Genomic DNA, 13,723 nt, shown 5'->3' with positions numbered 1-13,723 from the left:
TGTCAACCACCAAACACGGAGATTTCAATTGATATTAATTGCGTTGTTGGTATTTGTAGGATGCCATGTCGGAACAGGGTTGGTCACTGAGAGAGAACCCCCAAAGGAGGGAAAATCTGAGGACTTCSGAGCACTTGTTTGACTTGGATTTGCAGACTTTTTCATCCGCGTTTCCAATGGGCTGGCCGTGGCTTGGCTGCTCCTCTCTTTTCCATCTTATCTCTGTGTGTTACTGGGTTCCAAGGCAAGAAACCAACAGAAGGGCCATATCTAAGGAACCAGCATGAGGAGGAGGACACCTGCCATGGAGTTTGCAAATGTTTTGAGCAATGACTTGACATCAGGCAAAGAAATGCAGTAGAGACAGACGAGATGAAAGAGAAGAGGGGAGCAACAGGCTCTGTTTTGCTCAGCAACAGTACCTGGGTTTGTTGGTACTGTGAGAACCAATGTCCTTGGCTTTGAAATATATGCCCTTTTTTCCTTTTTTTTCCTTTTTTTTAATTAAAAAGTACTGCCTAAAAGATGGCAGCTAGCTTTTGATAGACTTGGGTTTATGAAAGAGGGAGCTCCAGAGCTTGATAGTTTCCAGGAGCGAGGCTGAGCCAGGATAATTCTTAATATTAGAAGAAAATTACCGACCTGTTATTTCTGAATGATATTTCTGAATTCTTAATGATAATTGACTCCCACCCGCCCTCCCAGGCGGCCCAGTGCTTCCTGCTGCTACCCAGCCATAAACTGGGCCTGAAGAAGGAGAGAGGAGGAACCCAAGGCTCCCTCTGGGATGGAGGGGCTATCCCAGGAAATGCCGCCCAGCTGCAAGTGGAWGTGGCCACATGCCTGGGATCCGGGGGCTGCAGGTGATTGCTTTGCCTCATGCAATTATATGGGGTCGTTAGAGGTAGATTGCAGCAAACAGAGCAAGGCAGCCTCCTCATTTGAGCTCTCTTCCTTTAACATAATTATATGTTTCCCTTTTTTTAAAAAAAAAAATATATGTTTTTTATTGTTTATTTTGTTGTTAACCCGACCTGCCCCTCTAATTTCTACCCAGCTAGCCTGTAATCACTATGGTACAGGAAAGGAAAATAAAGGTTTACTTTTAAACGTGGTTTAGTTCTGCCCGTTTTTACAGCACAGCAACTAGTACCAGCCACTATTTAGAACTGCAGTGGGACAAGAGGATGATTTGAGGGCTTTAAAATTCACATTCTTCTTTGAGCCTGATGAAATGATGGATGATGAATGCACCAGGATGAACCCTGAAACAGATGCAGGTCAGTAAAAGACAAATTCTAGTTGGCTTAGCAGATATTAAAGCAATTTCTGGGGCTATTTCTTTAATCATTTGTGTGTTTTTTGTTGTTATTTTTCCCTAAATTAASTAGTGTGTTTCTGAAGAGTTAAAAGTAGTAACATAGCGGACAGTTTCTCTGCTAGAGGTTGATAAAATCCCTACTGGTCCCTTACCTTGGAAGCGCTATCCTGCTGCTGTGCTTAATGAAAGATCAGTCAAATAAATTGTTCCTGGAATTGAACTTAATTACCTGCAACAGAGAGAAACCTCATTATTGGGAGCTAATAAAATACCGTGTGGTTTTTAATGATGTCAGGAAGGTAGCAGTTTTAAACTGAAACCTGCTTGTTTAATAATGGAAAAGATGCTAGATTTGAGGAAGGTCTTTCGTATGTGGTGTGTCACTCCTCCAAGGAAAGAGATATGTGTTTTAAGCTGTGCTAGTGAGAAACTGCAAATTTTTGTCAGTCCTGATCCCCTAAGCCTCAAACTAAGGGGCCTGGAGCTGGAGGATATTTCTTATTGAAAAATTATCCAGGTCTGTATCTGATRTGAGGACATATTTCAGAAAGACCTGGCTGTGACTGATATGTTTTAAAGCTTTAAATAAGCAGCAGAGCTTGAAGTATTAGGTTTGTAACATGACTCATTTTATCATCTTCTGGATACTTTTCTATAAATTAAAAAAAAATGTTTTGGGTCCTTTACTATTTTTTAAYCTGCTGCTCTAGGGATAACTTGTGTCCCCCACCAATTCTGCATTTTTTTTTTTGTGTGTGTTAGAGTGAAAAATGATAGAAATGCCGGAGCTGGGCTCAGCGGCTCTGCAGCCTCGTGGGTCCTTGTGTGCGTCTCCATTCCCGGGATCCCGGAAGCGAGGCGGGCTTGGGGGGCGACGTGAAGCTGCRTCTCGGTGCCAGCAGCCAGGGAGGGCAGTGGGGTTCAGGGGGGCCCTCCTGCTGGGGAGAGGAGCAAGATGTGGACCTGGACAGGTCGAAAGAGGAGATGAATTGCGTGACTTTATCACGTTATTAGCCGCACGAGCCCTTGGCACCGCTGTTACGGGCGGTGCTGGGGGTGCCTGAGCGCAGGGGCCCCCCCAGGGCGGGCGAGGGGCCCGGGCGCCCCTGGGTGCCCCTCTCGCGGCGCTTTGCAGGGCCGTGTCTGCGTGCAAGGCTCGGCCAGCCTGATGCAGGGACCCCCCTCGGCCTCGCTGCCCGCCGTGCCAACAAACCCATCGATCCGCCGTGACGCAGGATCGCGTGGGGCGGGTGGCGGAGAAGCTCCGGGAGCTTGGCGGGGGCGGCCGCGGCACTCCGCTCCTCCCCGGCGCGCGCGGGCGGCAGCGGCGGCTCCGGGGCCATGGTGCAGATCGGCTTCCCGGCCGCGCCGGCCGCGCTCAAGGCGGACAAGGCGGCAGCAGCGGGAGATGGAGCCGCGGCGGTGGCTGTAAGTGCAGGGGGACCCGGCTCCGTGGTGCTCTGGCAGCATCCTGGGGCTCCAGGGATGGGGGCGGATGGGGAAGGTGCTGGGGGTGGATGAGCCGAGCGCGGCGCCGGCCCCTGGGCGCCTCTCGTTGCGAGCAACACTCCCCACCTCTGGGATCTGCTTCGGGTGACAAGGAGGGCACTGGCTGTATCCGCAGGGATTGCAACCCCGCTGGCAGCGGGAGCAGGGAGGGGAGCGGGGCCGGAGGAAACCAGGCTCTGCATTCCCGTGAAAGGGACAAACCAGCACGTTTGGTCGTCAGCCGGAGGCTCTCCTGACCTGCGGACATCCCGCTCCTTATAGGATGGTCCCATGTYGGAGCGTGAGGTTGATGGGGTTTCCGTTTTTCCACGGCTGGGAATTGCCTGCTCCGTTGTACAGAACGTGCCAGGAGCTGCTCCTAGCGCAGGGATCTCCGGCGTGGAGCACGGACGTGCACATCCGTGCTCCACGCCGGAGATCCCTGCGCTAGGAGCAGCTTCGTGTGCTCTCATGCTCTGGATATGCCCCTTGTATCCTTATCCTCCAAGGGAATGCGGCCAACTGCGATCCTGCAGCCCTTTCCAGGCTTTCCTCGGGTTTCATTATGGGCCAAAGAAGGTGCTTGGCTTCTTCCCACCTTGGATGTGGAGCCCTGCAAAGGCTGCCGGAGAGCTGGGTATCCTGCTGGCCCTCTGGCTCATGCTGCCATGAAAGCAGCTGGAAAATCATTCCTTCTGCTGAGCTGCTCAAGCTCRGGCAGGATCCGGGTCCTCCTCACGAGCTCGCTATAAAAATAATAATTTTTATTATTGAAAAAATAATAAAAATGCAACCAATCATGAATCCTGCCAGACTCCAGCCATCAAAATCATTCCCATTCAGGTCCTGCCAGGTGAATAAAATTTGCCTTGAGTAGCAAATGCTTTTTGGGGCTCCCTTCACTGCCTTGGGTGTTTTTCCTACCCCAGAAGTGCTGTGTCACTCTTTGAAGTCCACGTAGTCTAGAAAAGATATTAAAAATATGTATTTCCAGCTGGTTCTGTGGCCGTCTGGAGCTGAGCCGTGGGACATGGGAGCCAGACGGGGTAAGGTCTGTCACAGGACAACAGGAGACGGCTGATCTTGCCGGCATTGTTTTCCATGACATTCGGGGATGCCGGATTCCTGGGCGAAGGTCTCCTGGCGCGGCTGAGCCGGGGCTCCTGCATCCCATGGACGTCGGCATGGGCTCCCTGTGCATGGACGCGGAGCCGGACGCGGTGCCGAGGCCTCCCGAGAGGCCGAGGATGAGGAGGCTTCACGCGCCGCCCTCTGCATCCCGCTGCCCTGCAGCTCGGTTGGAGCCAGCGAGAATCAGCAGTTTAAACCATCAGGAAATACGTGCAATTTGGAGGCGTTTTCAGCGATTTAAGCACTTGTAAATATAGCAATCCTGTGGTCATTAGAAGGTAGGAAGATTGACCGACCTTGAGTACACGTCACTTCGAGGTTATGCAGGCAGCAAAATATTGTTCTTTTGTTGCTGCTGGAAAATGGTTTCAGATGTGGAATAGCAGTCATGGAGTTTTAATAGAGCTCCAGGCTTACGGAGTGACTTGGGAATAGCTAGGTATGTGTTGAACGGCGCTGGGAAGTGCGATGCTTGTGCTAGTTAACCCCACGGGAGCAGAAACAAGATGCCCACAGCTCTCCAGTCCACACGGGATGTTGTATCTTTGGTTACTTCCCCGTAAACCTTCTGATATTAGTAATGTAATTAGTAATTAATTTATATTTGAAATGAGCACAGCAAAGGGTCTAGTGAAAACAGGAGGCAGTTTGTGAGAGAGAATTACTGTGTCTAGCAGAAATGCTAAATGTGCCTGAATTTGGAACGGCGGCGCTCCCTTTCAGCGAAAAGGTGCAGATGAAAGAGCTGGAAAGCAGCAGGAAGAAAGAGGGGATCCTCCCTCCAACTCCGCCCTTGGGAGGCTTTTTCCCCTCTGGACTCGTGTTTGAATCCCAGGTAACAGGTGGAATCCTCGGCATCCCTGTAATGCCGATGCTGTTAGAGCTTGGGGAAGGACAGGATGATGGGATTTGGGAGAGGGAGGTTGTTTTAGTTGTTATCATCATCATCATCATGTTTTAAATCCGTCCCTCTGAATTTGCTTTGCAGAGTTTTCTCGGTATTTTAGCCTCCAGCGTGTGAAGCATCCGCGTTGGGACCTTTTTTTGCCTCTTTTCTCGGCCGTTTCTTTCCCCTGGGCCCTGCGGGCCGGGGGCTCTTGCTGGGGGTCTCCTACGAGCAGCCTTGTTTTCACAAGGGGCTTCGCTGCCTCTGCTGGTGCCATGGCTGGTTCTGCCCTTTGGAAACAGGGGAGGGAGAAGCTGCAGCTGGAAGTTGTTGTGCCTGTGCCAAAAAGAAAAGCCCAAAGGAAAATAAGAGCGTCACGGAAGCAAATTCCTCACTCCTGTGCGAAGAGGGGGAAGAAGCAGCCGCTTAGTCCCAGAACGGGATGGAGAAGGAGAGGGGCGGCCGGCGCGGCGCCGGTCCCCTGTGGTTGCTTTGGAAGCTGTATGTCCTGTGCTGTATGTATCTATAGCTGTGTGTATATGTGCATATGGTCTTCCCCCTGGTCTAAAGCCTTGGCAGCGTTTTGAATCTGGGATGGCTCTGCTGTTYGTTGTGGGTTATAGACCCCCTCACCCCACCTTTACAGTCAATGGAGGGAGTTTTAATGCAGGTCTGTACATTCTGTAGCTGATTTTGAAGCCAAACATGGGACTTTGTATGCTGGAAACGGAGGCCTTCAGGTTCTTTGCGTTCCCCTTGAGTCCATCTTGGCCTTTGGTTGCTGAAGTGAATGGGGAGCAGGATCCATCGCCTTCCCTGCTGTGTGTTTCTCAGACCCGGCTCCTCCGGGGACACGGCGGCTGYCTGGAGCACAGCTGGAGTCACGGAGCGCCCCGTCCTCCTGCTGCGCGCTTCCCTTGGAGCAACGAGCGGGATTCGGCTCCGGATTCCGTTGCGTGGGATGGAGGCCTCCCCTCGCCGCGGGGTGCTCCCCGTGCCGCGTCCCACCGCGTTTCTCTCCTGTTTGTCGGTCGTCAGAGCCACGGCTTTGAACAGGCTCCCTCCTGGAGGTGCCTCTGTAGACACTGGCCAGGCCGTGGCCTCTTCCTCAGGCCCTGCTCCACCTGGAGGGAAAGGAAGGGTTGGGAATCTGCCCGTCTCGCTGGGCTGAGGGTCCAGGGCAGCTTTGACCTGGAGCCTCTGCAGAACCTCCCGTCCTCTGCCCGTGTCGGGGGTGTTCCTTAGTGGTGGTCCTTAGGAACAGGAGCTGCTCGTTCCCTTTCAGATCCGGCTTCCAGCTTATAGGGACTGTCAGGAAGGAAGAGACTTGCCTTCCTGCCTCACGTTTTGAAGGATTATGTTAGTTGTGAAATGTTGAGCATCTTGAGTAGGGTTGACTGGTCCTAAGAGGTGATGGATGCGACCTTACAGGCCACCTTTTGACGGTCTAATTATGTATAATGTGTGTATATGTATAATAAGGGTATAATATATGCATATATGTGTGTGTGTACATAAATATATATGCACAGGAGGCGGTGGGAGAGGCCTAAAAACGCCTTTCCCTCCATGCCAGAGGGATCTGTCACCCGGCGGCAGCTTTGCAGGGCCGCGGCCTGCATTCCCCAGCCCCACCGCAGGCCCCGGTGCTGTGGYGTGTTATAATATATAATCTATACATTCACCTGACTAACGCTCTGCCCTTGCCCGCAGGAGGAGCCGGCGGCGCCGGCGCGGAGGGCGTCGCTCAGCGGCGTCTGCTACCTGAGCGTGGGCCTCCTGGTGCTGCTCCTGGGCTTGGCCTTCGCCTCCATGTACGTCTACAGATACTTCTTCGTGGCCCAGGTATGGGAGCGCCTGGGGGGCTCTTGGAGAGGGGGGAGCCCAAACTCCTCCAGCCTTTCCGAGGGGGCTGCTCCTTGCTGCTCTGCAGCGCGGCCGTTGCCCCGGAGAAATGGGGCATGTCTGAGGTGGTGGCCCAGGCTCATCCCCGTGCAGCTGCTGGATGGGCCTGTGGAAATTCTCCTCTTCCSGCCCCTTGTTGCTTCTGACTCCACAAAAATATCCTGCCTTGTAAATGCAACCCTACAGCTCTTAGCTGCAAACYTGCTTTGGAGAGTGGCTTCTTGTGGGGGCAGAGGAGACACCGAATCCCAGGATGGTTGAGGTTGGAAAGGACCTCTAGAGACCGTCTAGTCCAACCCCCTGCTCCAGCAGGGACACCCGGAGCAYGGGGCACAGGGTGGCACCCAGGCGGGTTTTGGGTCTCCTCTAGAGCAGGAGACTCCACAGCCTCCCTGGGCAGCCTCTGCCAGACCCCAGAGGGAACAGGGAGATACAGGCAAGACAGAGCATCTTTTTGCCATTTTTTGTTTGTCTTTGAGCCCCGCACAGCAATACCATAAGCACAACAAAAATAGCTATTGCTATTAATAAAACATGTGAAGAGTAGGTTTAGAAAACTAGGTCAGAGTCTACAGAAGTTGGGCCTGCAACCTCAGTACATTTTGGCACCTCTTTCTTTTTGCACCACCTCCCCAAGCCTGAGCACTGCACCGGTCCTGTTGTGCACTTAGGCAGCAATGGTYGGGACATTAAGAGTGAGACAGAGCAGAGCGGCTTTGGTAGGAAGCTGCTGAGCTTTGGGCTTGGCTCAGGGATCGCCCGGCAGTGGAGTCGGGTTTTATGTGAACCAGGGTGCTTCAGGGAGCCGGGCTCCTGGGCCTTCATGTTCCAGGTCTGCAAGGGCCACCTGTCATCTGTGATGTGAGCGGCTCCAGGAGGCAAAATTGCAGTTGGTTTCGGTGCCTTTGCAACACGCATGCTAAGATGTGCTTAGAAATGGTGCTTTACTCACCGTGAGCTTATATGCCCTGTGTAGGAAAATGCAATTGCTGGAAGTTACCGATGGAGGGATGTGGATAACCCTGATGTAAAATGTAGGGCTGGTAGTTTGTGAATTCTCTTGTGGAATCTGACATGGAATTCAATCCATTTGAATCTGGTTGGTGGGAGGGGAGACAGTCTTGCTTGGATGGGACGCAGAAGTGTCCTGGACAAGGGTTTTCTGCCCTACCTTCCTGACAACCGTTTTCTGTTGGAATGATCTTGAAGCGTTCCCAGGTGCCTGTGCCAGGAAGGGGTCTCCCTGCACTGCTCCCAGCGTTTGTGTGGTGGGAAGCGGGGCCCGCCCGTGCAGGATGTGCCCCTGGCTCTGCTCCCCACAGGTGCCCCGCGAGAGCCTGTTCCACTGCGGCGTCCTCTACGAGGACTCCCTCCACTCGCCCCTCCGCGGGCAGCTGGAGCTGCGCGAGGACGTCAGGATTTACCTCGAGGAGAACTACGAGCAGATCAACGTGCCCGTGCCCCAGTTCGGGGGCAGCGACCCGGCCGACATCATCCACGACTTCCAGCGGGTGAGGGCGCCGCTGGCCRCCGCCGCGGCGCGGGCGGCGCGGGCGAGGAGGAGGAGGGCAGGAGACGGCGCAGGGTGATCTCTGGGGTCCATCAGTCCCCAAGGGTCATGGTACTGAGCGCTCTCCTCAATGAGGAGAAACCTCTTTGAGGTTTCCCCCCTGCCTGTTGTGCCGTGGCAGTGAGTCCCTTGGGAGCCAAGGGCCGGCGCCTTGGTGTGAGGGAGATGGAGGCGAGGGCAGCAGAAGGGCGTTTGTGGTGGCGGGAAGGGCCACCAAAGGGTTGGTGAGACCCCCGGGTGGAGGTTAGAGGCTGCTCTCCTGGGATGAGAGTGATCGTGGAGGAGACCCCTTCCCCGCTCCATGGAGGAAACCCCTTCCCCGCTCCCCGCGCCCTCCTCCTCCCGCACGCGGGAACGTTTCACCGGGAAGTGCTTAATCCCTCGCTCCGTCTGCCTGCCCCGCAGGGCCTGACCGCCTACCACGACCTCGCGCTGGACAAGTGCTACGTCATCGAGCTCAACACGTCCGTGGTGATGCCCCCGCGCAGCCTCTGGGAGCTGCTGGTTAACGTGAAGGTGCGGCCAACGCTCCCGTGCGCCTCCACGCTCCGGGCAAACCAGCTGCCGTGTCCGCAAAGCCTCGGCCCTGGCAGAGCTGCGTTTGTGCTCAGCGATGGCCTCGGGGTTTTTAGCCATAAATAGCCCAAAATGGGGCTTTTGCAGGCTGCACATGGGCACTGGGATGCAGGCAAGCCCTKGGTTGTGCTCGCTGCAGCTGCAGCATGGCAGGGTTAAGCTGAGGGGCAGAAAGTTGGGACTGGGGTAATCCCTCCCTTGGAGACATGCCTGGTGGCCGGTCCTTGCCGTGCTCCCGCTTGTTTGCCAGCATTCCCTGCCGTTCATCCTGTTGCCGCGAGGTGCCGGGAACCCCTCGGGGCAGCGCTGCGTTTAGCAGCAGCTCGTGCCCAACCAGCCACAGCTTTGGGTGGTGGCAGGTGGCCAGAGCCTGGCACAGAAGGGAATGGGAGAGCCGGGAGCACGGAGGCTGGCAGCGGAGCCTCCGGGGAATTAGCAGCATTGGGAACGCTGCGCGCACCCGGAATAATCAACGTCCCTTTGACGGAGCCGGTGTCGTTTCAGAAGGGGACGTACCTGCCGCAGACCTACCTCGTCCAGGAGGAGATGGTGGCGACGGAGCCCGTGCGGGACGTGGAGCAGCTCGGCGCCTTCATCGGCCGCCTSTGCCGCGGCAAGGACACCTACGGGCTGCGGCGGCGGCGCGCGCGCCCACGTGAGCGCCCCGCGCGCCCTCCTCATCCTCCTCGGTGCTCATAGCCCTGCCGGCCTCTCCGCGCCCGGAGAGGAGCTTTCCCAGGGAGCACAGTCCTATGGGAGACCCTTGGGGGTGTTTCAGCTGTGCCCACGTCTATAGCGATGCTACTGCAAGCGAGCGCGGGCCGTTTGAAGTATTTCCATCGCTGTGTCTACCAGCCTCGTAGAGACATTGATGGAAGTGGCTGCAGGAGCCAGCACTTGGTTTTCACGCGGGCTTCTGGGGCTGGACCGATGGCAGGGCTGTTGGGAACTGCCTGGACAGCTTCCCTGCTGGAGACACCTGCTTCAGTGGCAGCTCTGCAGAGTCGATTAGACTGCAGACTGCCTTTAATTAATTAGGTTCCTAGCAGTATTGAGAGAGCAGTGAAGAGGCAGCCTTAGACTGCCTGGTAGCGATTTCCTGAAAATCAGCAGTCCTTGCGTCCTGATGCCAGGGTGGTTGCAAAAACTCTGTTTTTGTGTTTGAGCGTGTTTGATTTTAGATACCGAGGTCTTTAAAGCCTCCTCAGAGATGTTAACCTGTATCTCGGGGGCAACCTCGGGGTGCTGAGGGCCTGCAGGTCCCAAAGTCCCCTCGGCTCTAGTTCCTGGTTGCTTTTCCAGTGGGAACGGCAGATTTCCAGGCCTTGCCTGGCTCTGTGCAATGCTCAGTGGGAAGCACGTGGGGCACACGCTGCGTGAGGCCAGTCCCCTGCCTGCCACCCACCCCGTGTGCGGTTCCCTCCTGTCCTGAAGGGGCTGTAGCCGTGAGATGCTCATAGATGGGAGCATTAATGCTTATTATTATTAATACTTGATTTCTTTTTTCCCCACTCTCCTCTTTTTTCCTCTCTTCTAGGTATAAGTCGACGTGAGGCCGGGAGCTGCCGTCGCATTCGTCACTTTGAGAACACTTTTGTGATCGAAACGGTTATCTGCAAGACGTCGTGAAGCCCCTGTGCAGCCCTGCTGTTCCTTGGCTTTGCTTGCACACACACACATGTTTTTAACCCTCTCTTTAGACACGATCACCCCYCTTGCTTTTCTTACACCCTTTCCTGCTTGTGCAGCTCTAACTTCTTGCAGCGGCTTCTCTTCTCTCTGTACTCCCTGCTTGAGACGTTTTGCTGGGCTTAAATTTACGCCGTGGTCAGAGAGGACCTGTGAGTAGAAGCGACCTGTTTGAGGCCAGGGGTGCTGGAAGGGACTGCCCTCTCCCTGGCCGAGGGGTTTTGTGCTGGTGCCGCCGTGGCAGAGCCCTGGGCTGTGCCAAGGAGCAGGCTAACGGCTTCGTTGGGGCTGTAATGGTTGGAAATATCTGTTGGGAGGTGCCAAGGGGACACACGGCAGCGAGGCTGCAGACACTGCTCTGCAAAGCTCAGCAGGTTGGGGGGTTTGCTTAAACCCGGTGCCAGGCAGGTCTGTCCCTGCTGGGCCCAGACCTGCCTATGGAGCAGCAGGCAGCGGCCTGTGCAGAGCAGATTCCTCGCTGGTTTTAAGAMAGAGAGAAATCTGCTCTCATATCACCCCTGATGAAAGCAGGTTCATCTTCAAACAGGTTTTGATAGCAATTCCTGCAGCCATTGGCACGATCTGCAGACACCATCCTGGCACAGATATGTGTAGAAGGGCAAGATTCAGCAGACTGATGCACTGCCGAGAAATTGGTGAACAAAACTACATTTCTGTTGATCATCAGAGGGAGGAATTGTAGAGTAATTAGATATTCTTCCCTCTGTTCCAGAAATACAGTTAAAATTAATTAGGCTCTTGAAATGCAGGCAGTTTTTTGGCTTGAAAGAACAGGGAGAGTTTCAAATTGGCACGTTCTTGGTAATTGGTTTCCAGCAAATCTGGACTCAGTCACCATCTGTTGAAATGAGTTTATTGTTTCAGAAAGAGGAAGGAAAAGGAAATGCAAGTACAATCATTAACTCAGCACAACCAAAAAATGTCAATATATTTTAGAATGGAACTTTTAAGTAGAAATGATGTGAGCTAAACAGATGAAAAACAAAACAGGATCCCAAAGTAGTCGCTTTGTATAACAGGATTATGGCCTTAGAGGCTGAGAGTGGGTTTTTGGTTAGCATAGAGTTGGCCAGAAACATTGTGTGTAAGCAGCTAGAGGAGGCTTTGGTCCTGTGCTGCCTTGTGCTTGATGTAAAATGAAGAATCTCAGGCAGGCTGGTGGGGAAGGAAGGTTTTCCACTGCCACAGGGGCATTTGCTTTCCTATAGAAGGGCTCTGCTTTCTCAGTGCAGCTTAGTCTTAGCTCCAATGGGGCGCTGTGGAGCGGGTGACAGCGAGGGACATGGAGGCTTGTGTCTCGTGGTGGGTGAACAGCAAGCTGGTAAATTTAAGCCCTGCATTTGTGCTTGTTTGTGGGAGGCTCGGGGATCTTCTCCCCTCCTGCTGGCTCTTGTGGGTCCCCGGCGGCCAGGACGGGCTCCTGGCGAGGAGCTGCCGCCTCCGGGATGCCTGGAGGGGCAACGTGCAAGTGCTCCGTGTCCGTCGTGCGGTGGGTCTCTTACCTCTGGGGGAGCATCTGTGGGGTAAATAAAACCTTCCACCTGTGGTGTGCGGAGCGTGTGCTCATTGGGGAGCGCGGGGCTGCGTGGCCGAAGCTCTGGAGCTGAAGCTGTTGTCCGTGGTGGGTGCCATCAAGGTGGGACTGCTGCAGGTGGCAACGGTGGCTTTGGAGCCGTGTCTGGAAAACGCAGCGTTCCTCTGCGCCTGTTCCTTGTGGCTTGCCCAGGAGAGAGGCCCGTGAGCAGGAAGTTGGGATGTGCGTTGTGCGCCGCCGAGAGATTTACTGTGAAAATTAAAACGTGCTCTCCTAAGAAATAAATAGGGAATGCTGAGGAGGTGAGTTCATTAGGTATCTCGTAAGACCACGGATCAGTAAAGACAAGGAAAAAGTAGATTTTGTGTTGGCTACAAACGCCTCAATAACCGCTCCTTGCGGCTACTCATTTCTCATTGTTACATTTCCCCTTCCCCGATCGCTCCGTCCTCCTGAGGTGAACACTCAGTGAACCCAGCTGCCCGTGCTTGGAATAAGATGCCTGATGTTTATAAAACTGGCATCTTAGGATGCCTGCGTAGGGCAGCACAGGGTGCTGCCGCTGCTCGAGGTGGCGGCTGCGTGGAAGGGACACGCGCGTCCCCGGTGCTGCGGGAAGGGCTCCGGTTTGGRCACAAGTTGGGAGCTGCAGGATCAGGAATCGGCTGCTGCGTTTCCTCGGGGAACGGCACTGTCCTGGATGTGGGATTGCTTTGTGCTGGCTCTCATTAAGCGTCCGTGCCGCACAAAGATGTTCCTCGTGGAAGCCAGGAAGTTGCTCTGTTTATCGGGTTAATTGCTCTGGAAAGGCCAAGTCTGTAATTTCATACTTGAACTTTCAGCGCTGTATTTGAACAGAATTGAAATCAGACCATGGGGTGCTTGAAACAAGGCCTGAAGCTTTGGGAGAGGAAGCAACCGATGGGAGCATGTTGGAGGAAACTCCCAAATTAAAACTCATCTGCTTTTGAGCAGCCTTCTCTAGGACACTGCTCTGTTCCCCATCTGTTACTCGTGAAGTGAAGGTTTTCACGCCCCTGTTTGCTGGTTTCCCTCTCCTCMTGCAGGGCAGCCGACAGCTCTGAGCTGGAAACAGCGGTTTCACAAGGCGATACCTGCGTTGTTGCTGGGACGTGCACCCCTCTCATCAGCTCCTGTTCATTAAAACAAGGTTTTTAAAACACGCAGGGCACAGTGGTGGGTACCTGGGGGTACCACATGCCCTGGGGTTGGCCACTGTGGCGGTGCTGGCCGCCCCAGTCCGGGCAACGGGGCCGCATCCAGCAGCACAGACAGGGCCCTGCTGGTGCCGTTAGGAAAACGCACAGTGGATTTGAGAAATGCAAGAAAAATCTCAGCTCTGCTCTCGGTCAGCAATGGCAAACGGCGCTGGTGGTGTCGGTGAGCACCCCTCATGCCACCCGGGACATGGCTGTCTGTGTCCCTGTGTCCTGGTACAACCCTGGGAAAAGAACTGCCTAATCAAGCACCTCGAGAAGCCTTTGAGAGGATTTGCAAAGGAGATGTTCAAACCTGAAGCTCCTGCGAGGAGAAGGAGCCCGACGAAAGCACAGCCCRGAGTGATGCGACTCGGTACGGTGC

At 54.4% G+C, this 13,723-nt stretch overlaps 1 protein-coding gene across 1 annotated transcript; it reads left to right on the top strand.

Annotated features, from left to right (window-relative positions):
• The first annotated feature begins 1,259 nt into the window (after positions 1 to 1,259).
• ITM2C (integral membrane protein 2C) lies at positions 1,260 to 11,852 on the top strand. The gene is made up of 6 exons (XM_026040137.1): positions 1,260 to 1,280; positions 6,540 to 6,671; positions 8,054 to 8,242; positions 8,707 to 8,817; positions 9,382 to 9,532; positions 10,415 to 11,852. Exons 1-6 carry the CDS (start codon positions 1,275 to 1,277, stop codon positions 10,504 to 10,506), a joined length of 681 nt encoding a protein of 226 aa, XP_025895922.1. The 5' UTR covers positions 1,260 to 1,274; the 3' UTR covers positions 10,507 to 11,852.
• The last annotated feature ends 1,871 nt before the right edge of the window (positions 11,853 to 13,723 follow it).

Source organism: Nothoprocta perdicaria, unplaced genomic scaffold, assembly GCF_003342845.1.
Source record: "Nothoprocta perdicaria isolate Ctin4 unplaced genomic scaffold, notPer1 scaffold_25, whole genome shotgun sequence".
Classification (NCBI taxonomy): Eukaryota; Metazoa; Chordata; class Aves; order Tinamiformes; family Tinamidae; genus Nothoprocta; species Nothoprocta perdicaria.
Note: the sequence above shows the minus strand (reverse complement) of the source record. Positions and strands in the feature narration are given on the sequence as shown.